The 17276-nt window shown below is 41.8% G+C and overlaps 1 protein-coding gene across 2 annotated transcripts in view; it reads left to right on the top strand.

The window, feature by feature from the left end:
• Positions 1–17276, top strand: part of LOC119650699 — a 97449-nt gene that overhangs the window by 71054 nt on the left and 9119 nt on the right. For both annotated transcript variants that reach the window (XM_038053685.1, XM_038053686.1), the window contains exons 3-5: positions 9131–9192; positions 9251–9380; positions 9450–9658. In XM_038053685.1, coding sequence (XP_037909613.1) covers positions 9131–9192; positions 9251–9380; positions 9450–9658 — 401 coding nt within the window. The remainder of the gene's footprint in view (positions 1–9130; positions 9193–9250; positions 9381–9449; positions 9659–17276) is intronic.

The raw sequence follows: 17276 nt of genomic DNA, 5'->3' as shown, positions 1-17276 counted from the left end.
GAATGTCGGCGTATGACCCTTCGCCTCGTTTGGAAATGAAAATCACCTCCGGTCTAATCTTCCTCCGATAATTTCTTTTCCGCGGTTCTACCTTCCTCCAAGCTTCCGCATCCGCCTTTGAAGGTTCGATCCCTTTTCTCGAGGTAGCCACTGCAGTATTTTCACTGGTAGCTTCAGACGTACTTTTCATGAACTCCGCCTTTTTGGGAGTTGAGTCCTTTTTTCTTTTCGGGGTTTGCTGGCCTGTTGAGTCATTCAGCTTCTCGCGCAGCCTCTTTCCCGGTTTCTCCCCTTTTGTGTTTTGAACCGGCGTTACTTGAGTTGCCTGGTTCACTTTTCCAATGGGCGACTTCCCTACTCGTTCATCCTGGGCCTTGCCGTACGTCAAACGGATGCCTCTTATCATGGCCCTTATATTTTGGTGAATGTTCCTGCGCTCCTTTATAAACTTACACAGCTCCATGATCTTTTTACCGAGGGCAGTAAAGGCAACTCCAGACTGATCATTGCCCAAAACATCGCTCGGGTGAATCGGCGTCAGTGATTCTTCCTCATCGAAGACTCCCGCTATACGCTTCCCACTGGGGGTAGCGATCGTGGAGGCTTGTGCCCGTGTGGGAGGGGATCTGCGAAAAATCGAGCTCCTTCTGAACGGATCCATCACTGGAGCCAGTTCAAGTTCCTCCCGTACGCTTGTAACATTAGATACCACAGTAGCCAAGGTTCCCATTACTGAGGCACTGCGGTCGTTGGATATCGACGGCCGGGAGCCCGCTTGCTCACTCCCAAAAACCGCCGGCACTGGGTTTCCGAAGCCCTGCACCGTAACTTCATTCTTCTTCTGCGCCTCCATGTTTGGTTTTATTTCTGGGTATTCTTCCCATAGCCAATTTTTATCCACGGGTGGGCGTTTACTTCCCACCTTATCCGCACGAAGGGACGCGCCTGATGGGAGATTTGGCAATTCCACACAGGGCTAATGGAATTTTAAGTGTTCTCAATATTTGAGTCTAAGATACTTCGACAAGCACCAACAAGAAACCATTATTACTTTTCTAATTTTAATATTCTATGAATAAGACTAGAATTCACACAGAACAGCTAGGTTAAGCTGTTCTTCAAAACATCCAAACTTTTATAATTATTTTTTTTTGTCTCTTTTAACACCTATTCAAAACGGCAAAGGTCACCATGCAAGTCCGCTTCACTGCGTTCCGCCTCGACATGTGCTCACATTCCTCCATGCCAATCAGGCTCGTTAAGATGGGTCGAGTTCTTTGGACACTTCACTTTAAACCAAGATAGATACAAAAAAATCTTTAATGTCGGGAAAACCGTGGAAAATAGCGATCGAAATGTTAAACTGAAAACAAAATATAATGGTTCGACGGTACTCGGAGAAAGAAAGTTAGGAAGGGATGGTCCTCATCAGATATTTTGTTTGGCTCAGGTATAGAGGAGGTGCAGTTTTTTGGGTGCCCACCCTACCATGGTGTCACAGGACCATATTTTATGCAAATATCTTTTTGATATTGCAACTCTATAGATGATTTCAATTCTCATCAATTTTCGAGTACATGGATCGCTTAACCGTAACGTTTCCACAACTATCCATCAATATCTGCCATGACAACTAGGTCTCGCTTGCTCAAATTTTAGGCGGACCTAGCCATGGTACCTCAGGTACTGGGCCGCGAGGTTAGACTAACTAGTAGGCAATGTACTCAACATTTCGCTCACCCGGAATTGTAATCCTGATTTTACTCATTCACAGTTGCATCGATATCCAGTCTCGATACAGACGCCTCTGTCACCGACAAGATTTAAACCACAATTTTCAGCTGTTAAAGCATAGTCGTCTAAACCTTAATCTATCCGTATGATGTTCAGAAATGGTTTCATCAATATCCACTTGGTAAAGGTTGCGTTTTCAACACCATCTCTGGAAGGGATTAGGTTGTCATGGAGGAAGAACGACGAGCACGACTTCAATGGAAACTCGTGGCGGTCACTCCTTTCCCTTAAAGGTATGGCACCTCAAAGCGTTCTCTTCCTATCATAATGGTTTATTTCGAATGGGAAAGAATGGGGAGGGCATGCAGAAGAAGACGAAAGGTACCTTTTTTGAATTCTCGTTAAAATAAATTGCGGCGATTACCCGGCCCGTATGTGGTGTTGTCTCAAATTAGAGCAATTTTGATGTCAAAATGGTAAGGTTCAATTTTAAACCCTATTCCCGTCGTGGTAGCAAAGAATATGGACGAGGAGGCAGGAGCTCGTTTCTCTCCAAACCTGTTGGAAAATTACGGCAGTTGTAACGCCCCAAAGAGAAGAATTTTGATATTATCATAGTAAATTTGGAATCATCTACCCCACTTCCCTTACCCCGAAGGGCAAGAGCAAAGTTCCCTCTCGCTAGCACTGGTTTTCACCAATGCCCTCGGCAGTTATCGCTCCTGAAAAAGCAATGATCCTCGAAAAAAGCGTCATTTTTACGTCAAGGCAACCATCGTCGCCCGAGTGTAAGAAGGGGGAAGATTGTAACCCCTTATCCAGGTACCCTGCAAATGGAAATTCACTATGGTGATACCAAAATACCCCTAAGTGCCATAACTTCTTAAGAGGAGCAACCGCTACGACTTTTTATCTGAGTTAAAGTGAAAAAACCTTCCGCTTTTCCCTTTAGAGCCTCCAGGAGTGGTTTATGGTTTTGAGATAAACAAGGTCCATTTGTGGTGGTGACCTTTCTTTTCTTCTCTTTACCGTGATGATAAGAAAAGCTCACTTTGAAAGCGACATACCTTTTCAAGCGACTCTGAAAATTCTTCACATTCCACGCTAGGAAAGTAATGTGCGAGGCACGCCCGATGACCACAATGATCCGCCCAAATCAACATTCTAATTTTTCACTTTTTCAGACCTAACACTATAACTAAACAAAACTTTGAACTTTTCCGCGTACCCAAAACGATATACTATCCTCAAAACGCCTTGCGTTTTATCAGCTAGTCCATCAATCTCTCAAATGGGGTCTCACCTGAACTTTTAATACAAGCAAAGGATATCGCGGGACATGATCCAAACTTGACTAACGCGGAACTAAAAAAACAAAAAATAATACCGGATTGGCCACGCATGAAGTCAAAAGACTCGTGACCTCCATGCTCCGTCCTCTATCGATGTCAGCCCTATACTCCTGACCCGCAAGGAATTAACATAACGTTGTTGGGGGCGCATTTTTGTGGGAAACCAATTCTTTGGTGTAGTGTGATGAATTTTGAGGAGTCGTAGGAGTACGAGTGGAGCAAAGCACAAAGCACCATGAACCTCAAGACCATAGTAACATTGCAATTCAAGCCACTTTAAACACGGGAATAAGTAATGAATACCCGATATTAGCTGCAGCAAATTATCTTCCAAACAAAATCTCGAAGGACTACGAACTTAAACTACTTCATTATAGCTTTGGGGCACAAGTTCATACCGACTGGAGGTTTCAACACAAAGACTTCGTTTCATTTTGTTTCAGGAAAGATTCTTTAATCACCAAGAACGTACCCAAAAAAACACATCTTGAAAAATCCTCTGAAAATTGACGTAAATACCGGTACCGTCTACAGGGTTTTACAGAGGAAAAAGCCGGCCCGAGATAAAAATTGTGTCGATAACCGCTGCTAAAGGACCTCTAGTCTGGGTTCTACTCAACAACCCCAGTTCCCCTCTTGCCCCTTCCCCGCTCTTGACAGGTCGGTACTCAGTTTTTTTGTCGCAGAGAAACCAAAACTTCGTAGAGAATCAGAAATGGTAACAGATAACCTCTTTCAGATGAATCCCTTGAAGACTTTGATCCGATCGCCCCCCTCGAGTAAGTGAAGTTGTGTGAGCAAGGAGTGCAAACTTCTCGAAAAGTTGGGAAGATGAGGTGGGCCAACACTAACAGCAATGGTGTGTAGGTTTGATTGACGCACTATACCACATAAGGATTTATGGCAACCATATATATAGGGACGGAGCATCTGAAAACACTCTATTAAAGGAATTAATGGGGTCACTAACAAGAGAAGCAAGAAATCCCATGAATTTATTCCGTTGTTATTCAGGGATGATTCCTGAGCAAGGCTGGAATCGTGAGAACCATAAGAGACTTGAAAAATAACTTCAGTAAACGCAATAATCAGCGAAGAGTCACTGAAACTCGGCCATAGTATCCTGGCGTATATCTATCTATAGTGCAGCAATTATAGACGTATCATGTTGCTGAGTATCGTCTGTAAGATATTCTCCGCTATCTTCTTCGTCTCTTGCTGGTCGGATGGCCCCATACGTCCAGAACCACCAAAGAGAGTTTACTCAAGCCAAATCAGCAACAAATCAGATATGGCCATCAGTTGCATAATCTTTTCATCGATTTTAAGGTCGCCTATGATAGCATAGCCAGGGTAAAACTATATACGACCAAAAGAGAATTCGGTATCCCGACGAAATTGATAAGACTGACTAGGCTGACCTTGACCAATGTGCGAGGCCAGACAAAAGCAGCAGGATCACTCTCAAGACCATTCGACATCAACAATGGTATACGTCAAGGAGATGCCCTATCATGCGTCCTCTTTAACCTGGCCCTGGAGAAAGTGATCTGTGATGCTGAGGTAAATTTAAGTGGTACGATCCTCTTTAAATCCACCCAACTATTGGCCTATGTTGACGATATCGACATCATGGGAAGAACCACCCAAGACGTGCAAACTGCCTTCATTCAGATCGAGCAGGATGCGATTGACGCCAGATCTTGGGCTGCACATCAATGAGAGCAAGACGAAATATATGGTGGCAACGTCAGCACCGAAAACCAATGAACCAACAACATCAAACCGCACTGGTCAAACGGGAAGAATAAGGATAAGAGAATATAACTCTCCTATCTAAGGTCGAAAATCACAACCGATAACAGCTACGATGATGAAATCCGCGCACGGTTGTTGTCAGCCAACAGAGCCTATTTCAGCTTACAAAGACTGTTCCGCTCGAAACGTCTCACCATAGGGTCAAAGCTCTTACTGTATAAGACTATGATCTTACCAGTCCTCATGTATTCCTCGGAAACTTGGGTTCTTAGCAAGAAAAATTGCGAACTCTTGGCCGCGTTCGAGAAAAGAATCCTCCGAAGAATTTTTGGCCTCCTACATAAGGGTGGACGATTCCGTAGCCTACACAATGACGAAATCTATGAGCGATCCGGTTGTGGATAAAATCCGGCTCAATAGGTTACGGTGGGCGGGTCATTTAATCCGTATGGATGAGGATGATCCCACCCGGAAAGTCTATAAGGGCAATATCTATGGTAGAAGAAAAAGAATACGAGGCAGACTCTACCTAAGATGGAGCGATGGCGTAGGTCAGGACGCCAGACAGCTTTTAGGGATATCGAATTGGTGGACCTCGACGCAAAACCGGGATGTCTGGAGTTCCTTATTAAGGCAGGCCTAGACCGGATACCGGTTGTTGCGCCGTTGATGATGATGATGATGATCCTTTTGATATTACAACCCTATGAATGATTTCAACTCTCATCAATTTTCGAGTATCCAGATCATTTTACCGTGACGTTTCCACAGCTATCTGACAAAATCCGCCATGACAATGAGGTCTCGTTTACCCAAATTCTAGGCGAACTTAGACCTAGACTAGACTAACTAGTAGGCAATGTACTCAGCATTTCGTTCACCCGGAATTGTAATCCTGATTTTACTCATTCACAGTTGCATCAACTAATATCTGACATCTAGCCTCGATACAAACGTCTCCGTCAACAGCAATATTTAAATCACGATTTTCAGTTATTAAAGCATAGTTGTGTTAACCCTGATCCGAATGCTTTCCAAAAATTGGTTTCATCAATATCCATATGAATTTTCAACACCATCTCTGGAAGGAATTAAGGCGTCATGAACAAAGAAGGAGAAGCACCCCATCTTGACGACTTTAATGGAGACTCGTGGCAATCACCCCTCCCGCCTTAAAAGTATGGCACCTCAAAGTGTTTTCTTTCTATCACAATGGTTTATTGTAGAAGGCGAAGGAATGGGAAGGGTATGCAGAGAGAAAAGGAAAGCACCTTCTCTCAATCCCTGTTAAAAAAATGCGGCATTCTTGGCCCGCCAAGTATGTGATATTGCATCACATTGGAACTATTTTGATGTCAAAATAGTAGGGTTTAATTTTAAACCCTACTTCCTTCGGGGTTGCGGAAGATATGAAGAGAGAGGCAGGAGAACATTTCTCCCCAAGCGTCTTAAAAAATCACAGCAGCCACGCTCTTAAAAAGTCGTGACGACTTGAAGAGGGAAGGTAATTATCGCTGCGCGGGTGCAAGAAGAGGCAAGATAGTAGCCCTCTATCGAACCCACTTTCAAATCAAAATTCACTCCCTTACTAAGCGCCATATCTTTTTAAAAAGAGCAATCGCTATGACTTTTTATCGGAGCTGGAGAGAAAAATCCTTTCGTTTTTCCCTCCATAATCTCCGGGATAAGGATTAGGATTAAAATTAAACCCTACCGTTTTGATATAAAAAAAGACCCGTTTATAGGTCCATAACTTTTTAAGAAGGAGGGGAAGGGGTGACCTTTATAATACTCCAATGGAGTTAGAGAGAAGGAACCTTCCTCTTCCGCCTGCATACACTCCCCACACATAGAGGAAAGGCCTGTAAAGCTCAAACTTCACTATGATCACAAAAACAAAAATCTCTTTAAGGCGATACACCTTTTCAAGTTCATTTCATTTCAGTTCATTTCCCTCTACAATATCACCCTAACAGTAAAGAACAAATATCCTAACCTTTTTGAATTATTTTCAAAGCCTAAATTCATCATTATCATCATCTTCGCACTACAGCCGGACGTCGAGTCCTGGCCTCCTGGATCGTTGCGCTCCAATTATCTGGGTCACTTGACCACGTTCCTCTTGGAAAGCTAGGAGTTGTTCGACGTATATTTTGCTCTCCCACTGTGCTCTCGGTCTTCCTCGGAGTCTTCTCGTAGTCGGCGTCCTTTCATAACCTTTGTAGGCGTGCGATCGTTGCTTATTCGTTGGACACACCATACCCACTGAAGACGTAGTTTAACAAATTTCGAGACTTCTAGTTCATCGTACAGTACATACAACTCATGGTTGTACCGGATGCGCCATCCATCACTGTCGCGAACTGCTTCGAAAATTCCCGAAGAACTTTCCTTTCGAACGTGTTTGGCAAATTTTCGATGTTGAGGTTCCCTACGTTGATGCTCGAATGAACTGGCGTCCTACTTCTTCATTGCACCATTATTTTCGCTTTGTCCTCATTGATGCGTTGTCCAACTTTTTTCGCAGCAAAGTCAAGAGTATGCAGAAGTTCCTCTGCTTCGGTCAGTTTTCGAGAAATGATGCTGATGTCATCAAGGTACGCTAACAATTCTGTCGACTTAATGAGTAGCTTCCCGCTGGTGTTGGTATCCATTGCTCGGATAGCGTATTTGAGTGCTAGGTTGAAGAGTTTCGGCACCAATCCGTCGCCCTGCTTCAAATCAGTACCTGTTTCAAAAGGATTAATCAACCTGTTCTGGATCCTGACCTCAGAGACAGAGTTGGTCATAGTTATCTCCGTTAATCATACTAAACTAATATGACTGGTATACCAAATTGCAGTCTTATGCTGTATAGTACTCCACGATGTATACTGTCGTATGCCTGCTTGAAGTCAACAAAGATTTGGTAGACGTCAATATTATATTCCCAGCACTTTTACAGGATTAGTTTAACGGTAAAAAGCTGGTCGCCCTGAAACCGCCTTGGTACTCGCCAATGAGTCGTTCGGCGTATGGTCTTGTTCTATTCTCCAGAATTTTCACCCTTGTTTTATAAGACGAGCAGGCTAGTGAAATGCCTCTGTAGTTTTCATAACGTAATCTCCCTTTTTGTGGATGGGGCAGATGATGCACCGGCGCCAGTCGTCTGGGATTTCCTCATCCTCCCATATTCGCAGCGGTAGTTGGTGTATCGCATTTAGTAGACCCGTTCCATCGGAATTTAACAGCACAGCTGGAATCTCGTTCGAGACCAGCACTTTGTTTGATTTCAGTAACCATACAGGGAGATCAACTTTTGTCTGTTGTCTGAGGATATGTAGTGGCGCCAGGATCACCAATATCACCATCGATTTTGGCTACTGTTATGGGGGCGCCAGGTGTCAGATTCAGAAGCTCTTAAAAATAGGACGCCCACCGATGATGCTGTCGGCAACGCTGATGATGTTTCCATTTTTGTCCTTGCAAAGGCTAGTCTTTGGGTTGATAACCGTTCTTAATCGTATTCACTAGCCTATATGCTTATCTGGTGTTTTTATTGGCCAGGTTTTCATTAGTGTTCAGAAACTGCTCGTTAAAATAGTTCCGTTTTTATTACGTCTAATTATTCTATTCGAAATTCGCCGTAGCTCGTCATACTTTTATTTTTTGGTTCTGGTTGCACGTTCGATATAATGTCTGTAGGCTTCGTTCTTTGAGTCGAGTGATATTCTCTTTGAAATGGCTGTTTGAGTGACTCCCAAAGATCTTGCAAGCTCTTCTTGTGTTTGGCAACAATCTTCATCGAGTAATGCTTCCAATTCTTCAACTTCAAATTTTTTTGGCTACCCAAGACGGTCTTCGTCTTCCAAGTCAAAATCACCACTTTTAACTCGTGCAAACCACTTTTCGGCACGTTCGCTCAGCTAGAGCATGTTCACCATAAACTTTCACAAAAATACGATGACTTTCGCAGCAGTTTTCTTCATATTAAAGTATTGAAGAAGAACTGCCCTCAAAAACGCTTTTCCAGGTACAAAGTTCGACATATTTGAGTGAAAAAAAAATTATTGTTGTTTACACTTCAAATGAATGACATATACTGAAAAAAATGGACAATGACAGCAGCTTTCCAATTCGGAATAATCAAGTTACGCCATCTCTTAGCAAACGGCACGAATTAAGTTATAGACTCAATTCAAAAAAACTCTCTCTTATCTGAAACCCCCAAACTTAATTTATCTAAAGTTTTTATTGTATATAATATTACATAATCTTCAGTTCTAAACGAACTCCTTTATTTATAGTTGCTGGGAGGATCTCTACTGGACCTGCATCGAGGAAAGGTTTTGCTATGACGAGAGTATTGGTAAGTTCCGAAAAATCATCAGCTCCCTGTCTTCATTGATTTTTTTCCCAAAAATCAGCCAACTACAACCCCGATGAAGACGAGTATTTTGAGAAACAAAATGGAACAGTCAACGGTGTTCAGTCGAGCGACAACAATAATATGCCAATATGTAATCAACCGATAAATAGGAATCCTTCTGTATTAAGGTACGTTTACTGGTAACTGGCTAGGCTTTAGTGATAAGTAAATTTCACTTCACCTCACTCCATTTTCAGCTCGAAAATTCACGAGGACGACTATCGTCGTGAAATCCAAACGACAGTACCAATTTTAGCACCTGAAATTCTCGCCGTGTTCGCAAACTCACAAATATTCAACGAACACCAACCAAAATTGACGCGGAATGCAACGAAAAATTATTTACCTGGTATTCATGGAAAAGATAAAGAAACAGATGAAGAAAAATTGATAAAACGTTTAGAAGGTAAAAATTAACAAATCTACCAAAAAAAAAACCAAAAAAAAAATACCAAAAGAACCTCCAACCGTTCTTCATCGTTCGTTCCGCTCGTTCGTACGCTACTACTTAGACCTCATTAAAAAAAATCCAAACTAAGCCAAAGAATTAAAAACTAGACCCCAAGCCGAGTCAGATGATACCGTGTAGCCAAAAGCAATGTAATACCAAAAAGTAATAATAATTGGCATTATTATTAATAAATAGTATTTTAGCTTACAAAGTAGAACTAGTCACACACGATTGGGGTTGTTTCCAAAACAGATACAAAACCAAAAAGGAAACAATCGCACACAAACTACCACAACAGTATTGCATGGCGGCTGTAGGGATTTGTATTTTGGGCTAAAAACCATATGTTGTGAGCTTTGTTGCTGATCATCGCTTTAATTAGATCCAAATTTTACCAAAAAAACAATCAATCAAACAATCAATCAGTTTAATGTTGTTCACATTTCTTCCCTCTAGTCACATAGGTGAGTTGATACCAACTAGAACATTTAGATGACTTGTATATAGCAACAAACATGAAAAGGATTTACAAACTTTGTAAACTAGCAAAAGTAAAGAGTTCTATTTTTAATGGATGAGTACAAAAATCCTTGCGTTTTTTTCTTTAATTAACAATAATTTGTAAATATTTAGTCAATTTTGAAACTGCCATCATTCTGATTAGTCAATCTTCAACGTCCAGTTGACACTCATTCCTTCCTTTTAAGATTTAAGTTACTTATAAAGTACAATTAGATCTTCGTTATTTTGCTAGTTTAACAATAGTATATTCTCTTCATTGTAAATTGCAATATAAACATATATTATCCACCTAACTATGATGCAGTCGATAACCCTATATGCAAAATAACAACTGTGATGATTGTTCAAATGGTGAAATTATAAAAACCAAGAATGGTAAATATCAAAATAAAATTCGAACTTGAAAGTCATGAATAAACAATGGTACTAACTTGCTTAGAAATACTCTGCTTGTTATACGAACTTACTTTTTCTGACATCCTTGATTGAAAACGCTTTTGATTTTTTTACTTACTTCATTTATGAAACAATGTTTTTTTCTAATTAATTGTAATTTTTATTCTATAATTCAAAAGTGAAAATTTGAACCAGTTTGTGCAAAGCATATATGTATATCCATTACGTAACTTATTTTTTTAGGAGAAAAAGCTTCCAAACCCAACCCCCATATATAAACAACTAAGTCACCTTGTACGTAATCATTCTACGTGTTTTACTTATTAGAAATAAATCACAAAATATTACCAAAATTTCCTAATCATATGGAAATAAATAGAATAAAATGATTATTAATATGCTTTTGCTTGATTTATTTTTCCAAAACCACTCACCACATTTTGGAGTCATAAAAACATTTTTTTTTTAATATTTTTTATCTAAATATTGACTCTTTTCTGGATTAAATTTTTTTTTTTTTTGTATTATCCAAATTCGAGCTCTAAAAGTTCATTTAATATTTAAGTGTAATTTAGCAGTATTTCTGATGATTAAATTATTTGAAATAATTAAGACTTGTTTTTGCTTTTTAACTTGTTTCCAGCAGGACTTGCAACACTGATGAAGGGAACAAGTGGTTCCCGAAATATCGGTATTTGCATAATAAATAATAATAAATAACACAAGCGGAACTGCAAAAATAAGTCATAATTATTTCAAACCGTTTAATTTTTTTTTTAATTTTCTGAGCCGTCTGTTTTTAGAAATTGGTAGACATTTTCATCCCTCCAATGTGATTAATTGAATTTCAATTTTCTTGAAATTTTCCGGCGCAATCGTCCTACCCAATGCAATGTGAAAGAAATTGTGTTCCAGGTTTTCAGAACCCCATCATAGCTGAGACAATTAGGTGAACTAACATATCAGTATTGGTATTCGGTATCCCTATAAGCAATTGGATGAGATTTCAGTTGACCCCTACCTAGCCCCAACTACTTTGTAATACCTCCTTTTAGCTCACTTCTCGTATGGTTCTGAAAAACGGTGCTCCCTACCTTAGAGGCGGGTGATCTCATTGAAGTATGCCACATCGTCTAAGACGGTCTTGAATACATAACACACTCTTCGGACCTTCTGTAAACAGCACTTATTTCGGGGACACGGCATGTATTATTATTCTGTTAAGGGAAAGTCGCACCGCGTCCTTGAAGAACTATTGTGCCCCTTTTACTGGTTATAGTGTACCTGTTGATCATAGTATCTCAAGCAGGCCTGCAACCGTTAGGAACTTTAGTATGTTCCCCACTTCCAGATGTTTCAGTTTTGCATCTGGTATTAAGTGTTCTTCCAGATGTATCGACCTACTTTGCACAAGTGCCGGACACTGTCCCAGGACGTGTATAGAGGTTTCGTCCTCCTCCTCACAGAACCTGCAGGCAGTGTCTGTAGATATCCCTAGCTTCCCTAGGTGATAGTTCAGCCGACAATGACCAGTGAGAATTCCCACTATGATTTGGAGGTTCTTTTTGGTGAGGTTTAAGCAATCCTTTGTACGCATGGGTTCGTATCCCCCAATAAGCACCCTGGACTGCTCCATCCCTGGTAGGCCCGCCCAATATAGTTCCCTCAACCGTTTCTCTTCGTTTCTTAGATTCATAGCCATGAAACCGTTTCCGATTCCACAGAAGGGTTCTGGCCCGTGTAAAGGCATCCCTGCTCCCTTCTTGGCTAGTTCATCCACTGCCTCATTGCCTTCCAACCCAGCATGGCCTGGAACCCAAAGTATCCAGACCTTGTTGGACGAGCCAAGTGTATTCAGTCTCTCAAGGCATTCCCATACCAGTTTAGAGTTCACCTGGTTGGACCTAAGTGCCTTGATCGTTGCTTGGCTATCGGTGAGGATAGCTATGTTCTGCCCTCTGTAGTTCCTTTGCAGATTAAAGGAGGCACATTTGTCTATGGCGTAAATTTCCGCCTGGAATATGCTAGTGTACCTGCCCATTGGCTCAAAGTACATTTTCCTTGGACCAATGACACCGGCACCCGCTCCCTCTGCTGTGAGGGATCCGCCAGTGTACCAAGTAATTAGTTGCTGGTTTAAGCCGTCTGTCGCAACCACGCTCTTCCATACACCCGGTATGTAATATGCAGCATAGCTTGCCAAACTGGTACTACTTATTAGAGCAACGTGAAGGTCACTCACTGTCTATGGCCTACGAGTACATTGCCAGACTCCGATATGCGGCACCATTCTTTCCAAAGTCATGCTAGACCTGGTTACAAGAGCGAAAACATCCATATTCCATTCGAAAATATTCCATATTGCTTTTGAAGTGATAATACGGTTCCTAGCTCTGGTGTGTGCAGATATTTTCTTACCACGCTTTGTGATGATTGATCCTGTTTTCTCCTCCGCGAATGTCGGTCCAATAATTTTCAATCCTCCATAATTGCAATAATTATTTCTGATAAGTATAACTGAACATTCACGTGATATTTTGCAACCACATACACTATCATGCCGAAGTACACCTTCACACATCCGTTATCGTAACTCCCTCAGCTACCAAACCATTAAGTATTATACATAATTATACGTGTACAGTGAGCCCACGTGGAACACCTGCGGAGACAGCACACTTCATAGGTCCGTCCTCCGTGTACTAGATCCTTCTTTCTGTCAGACAGCAGTCGATAAATACAGGTAATTTGGTACACCGAACTTGGTGTGTCTAGCAGTTCCCAGTTTTTGATAGCAGAATCAGTCAACGCTACTGACACCCCAATTGCTGATTCTGGTCCGGGCATGGGGGAAGTTGAAGCCTCTTTTGCTAAGACATCCAAGATTTCATTTCCTTCTGCACCACAGTAACCAGGTACCCAAAATAATTCCACCGTATTGAGTCTAGAAACAGAGTTCAATCGATTTCTACATTCCTGAAGGCTTTTTGAAGTGATCAAAGTACTACCTAACGCCCTCAATGCAGATTGACTATCGTTACAGATTGCGATGCGCCTGCCCTTCAACTGCTCGTCACTCATCTAGGTTGCCGGCCTTAGGATCGAATATACCTAAAAGAACGTGGTATATTGTTCCAAGGGAAAAGCCCACTTCTAGTTTTTATTCGAGAGGTAGATTCCTGCTCCAGAACCCTGTCCTTCTGGTTCGTCCCAGTTTTCTCTTCGTTTCTACCTAACAGGTATCTGGGGATTCCAAAATCAGAAGGCATTGCCAAAACTGGATTCAGTTCTCCCAACAACTCTTCCAGTTCTCTGTGCTCCTACACCCATTGTTTCCTCGTAGATCTAATCGAATTAGTCTATGAGCTGCTCTCATTGCAGTGCTCTGAATAAGCAAATTCAATGGCTGCGAATTAAGTAATGCATTAAAAGCAGAGCTGGATGTCGTGCTCATGGCACCGGTGATACCCAAACACACAATTCTTTGCAGTGTGTGGTTAGTTTACAGCGAAAACTTTATTGTTTCACCTTAATCCACCACACTACGGATGCATAAGTGAACATCGGCCTAATGATAGCAACATATATCCACATTACTACCTGAGACCTAAGTCCCCATGTCTAGGCAAAGGTTCGCCTACACAGCCCAGAAGCTGTGAGAGCTAGTTTCATCTTTACCTCTACATGTTTGCTCCAAAGAAGGTTCCTGTCTAGCATAACTCCCAGATATTTCACTTCTTCGGAGAGTTGAAGGGTTGTACCCTTCATCTCTGGAAGGTAAAGACCATTCAGTTTCCTCCTTTTTTTAAATAACACCATTGTGGTTTTATTTGGATTTACTGAAAGAATCAACGCCTCGTTGTGTATAACGGTGTATAGCACCGTTTCGAGATCGCGACCAACAGCTAGCACAGCCACGTCATCTGCACAAGGTTAAACGTGTATTGTCAGATTCATTCGCATAGTAGTGAGTCGATCAGCCTACTCCACAGAAGTGGCGATAGCACCCCTCCTTCAGGGTAGACTGTTGTCGCTTCCGTTTTCACTTCAGCACACAACAATCTCTGCGTTAGCATAGCGTAGATCCACTTTATTAGAGTTTCGTCAACACCATGCTCTCTGTCGTCATCACAGAGCTTTTGGAAGGGCGCACAGTCAAAAGCCCCTTCAATGTCTACGAGCACCCCCATCGCGTACTCACCCTTCAGAGTTGCATCCTCTATCTTTGAAACCAAAGAATGTAGAGCAGACACACAAGACTTTCCACGTTGGTAACCATGTTGGTTTTCTTTAGTGGATGCGACCTCAACGCCCTCTCACGAATGTGACGCTCAACCAGTCTCTCTAGATATTTCAAAGAAAATGATGTTAAACTGATTTACCTGAAGTTCTTTAAATTGGATAGTCATCTTTCCTAGGCTTAGGGTATGAAGACCGCGTTGACCTTCTGCCAAAAGGAAGGCACGTAGTCCAGAGCAAGCCATCCACGAAAAATATTTTTTGGTTAGAAGTCGCTCTAAATGTTCCATACCTTTCTTTAGCATCGATGGATAGATGCTATCCATGCCAGGTCCTTTGAAGTTTTCAAATGATAGTGTAGAATCTCTCGCTTTTTCATTGGTAACAACCGCTTTCTTGCGTCCGATTTCTCTGGACATCGCCACACTTGATGGTGTAACTACGTCCAAGTCCTCATTCCCAAAAAACTTCGCCTTCTTGCGCAATGCCTTCGGTTGTCGTTGTCTGGGAACCCTCCCAGGTTCACGGGCTGCATAGATATGTTTCCACCTACCGGAATTAGACCAGTTGCGTCCACATCACCAGCTTTCCTTTCTTCCGCTTTTCCTGATAGAAGCGGAGGAGAAGATTCTGACAGGCAAGCAGGCAAGAACAACGTCTACTCCACAATGATGTAGTAGCTTTAGGCAACGGTGCTGTCCTTTCGAATACAGTAAAGATCCTATCCTAAGAAATGATTGTAATCACCGACAATGTCCTTTGATCTTCGCCCTCCTGCATTCAAGACCAGATTATCTATTGTGTCTTCGAACTCCATCAGTGTAAGGCTCAGATTGATCATTAGTACTTCTACATTCTCTTTCAAGGTGCCCATGCAGATACTTGAGGCATCTCTTCAAAGAGAGTCCAGTAACTGATACTAAGCCTTTGCTGGGACAGTTGCGTCTTCTTGAAGTTGAAAGTAGACATCTCCAGTAGGTCGTGTAGTTGAAACTACCTTGTCTAGATCCCCATATTGGATTAAGGGCAACACGCCCTCTTGTTTCTTAAGCTCCTGCCCAAATATATATCATCCTCATCACAACTTGTGATTGGGTGTTACCTGTGTTGCCTATGCAACCATCTATTTTCCCTCGTCTTGTTCTTGCGATTCATTGCATACCCCCTGATGGTTACCACCATGTTCTTAATTATTTTGTTGCACAGGGCACTTGGCATTGTTAGCTATGTATAAAAAGTTCAAAAATTTTAATACCTAAAAGAGTGAAAGTAACTCTCCCAGGTAAGAACCAATATGTTCTTTGGCAATTTTCTGAATTGGAGTTGTATTCTCTGCTTCGTTACAACCTTTGCAATCTGTCTGCTACAATTTATGGTATGTACATGTCGAATCCTAACTTCCTTGTCCTTAAGCAAATATTAAAAATTAGGCCAGTTTTAAAAACTTCTAATCGACCCTTTTTATTTGATATCCCACATGATCATGTTCTGAAAAAAGAACAAGTGTACCCCCTCCTTTACATCCAACCCAGAATTATTCTACTCCTTGCATGTAAAGGGATGATCATACATTCTCACCAAATTTCATGTCAATAGATTTGACCATTTCCGAGTAAACTGACTGTAGCAAATAAATAGATAGATAGACGGGCTAGTTTATTCACCACTTTTCCCGGTGCTCTGGGCTAGCGGTGAGGCAGACGGGGCAGCAACCCTGCTGGCCCAACCAAAATCAAATGGGCGAGGAGAACCTCCAAAGTGGTGGCACCGGGAAATGCTGTATTCGCTTTGGATTGCTGTCCGTGATGCAGTAGAGGAATGGTCCAAAAGCCTATTAGGGCGATCAGACCCGATTCTGCACGGGAACTCATCTGAAGTGGAAACTGATCGCGAAACCTTACCCCGTCTGTATCCTGGTATTCGTGAATTGCTTACTCTGTTCTTTAAAGCCTCAGACCTAAAAATGCAGTCCACAGTAAGTATCTCAAAATCAAGAAGACTATGTTATATACAAGAAATTTAACTCCTAGCGCACTCTTTGAAATTGTATGGCGACGGAAAATCATTGCACATCTTCGACTGCGATGGCGGTTGCGCGACTATAATTCCGCGCATAAGGGCTGACGTCGTGTATGTGATGCGGTGCATTCGTGTGCGTTCACTTGATTGCAAGCTTTAAAATGTTCCTTCAAAATTCCTAAATAGGAAGCTTGATGGAAACAAATACGCGCAACATTATGTTTACTAAGTATATGCATCCACGATCAATCTTTCAAATGCATCCGTTTTTCTACTGAGCTAGGATGGCGAAACACACAAGCGACATCGCCAGAAATACATTAACCCTATGGGGACGGACAGTTCGGCAATAATGATTTTGGCGTTCTCGGAGCCGTCAGCCGTTTCTCGACGGCCA

This window comes from Hermetia illucens, chromosome 3, assembly GCF_905115235.1.
Source record: "Hermetia illucens chromosome 3, iHerIll2.2.curated.20191125, whole genome shotgun sequence".
NCBI classification, from domain to species: Eukaryota; Metazoa; Arthropoda; class Insecta; order Diptera; family Stratiomyidae; genus Hermetia; species Hermetia illucens.
The sequence above is the reverse complement of the archived record's forward strand: the minus strand, read 5'-3'. Positions and strand labels throughout refer to the sequence as shown.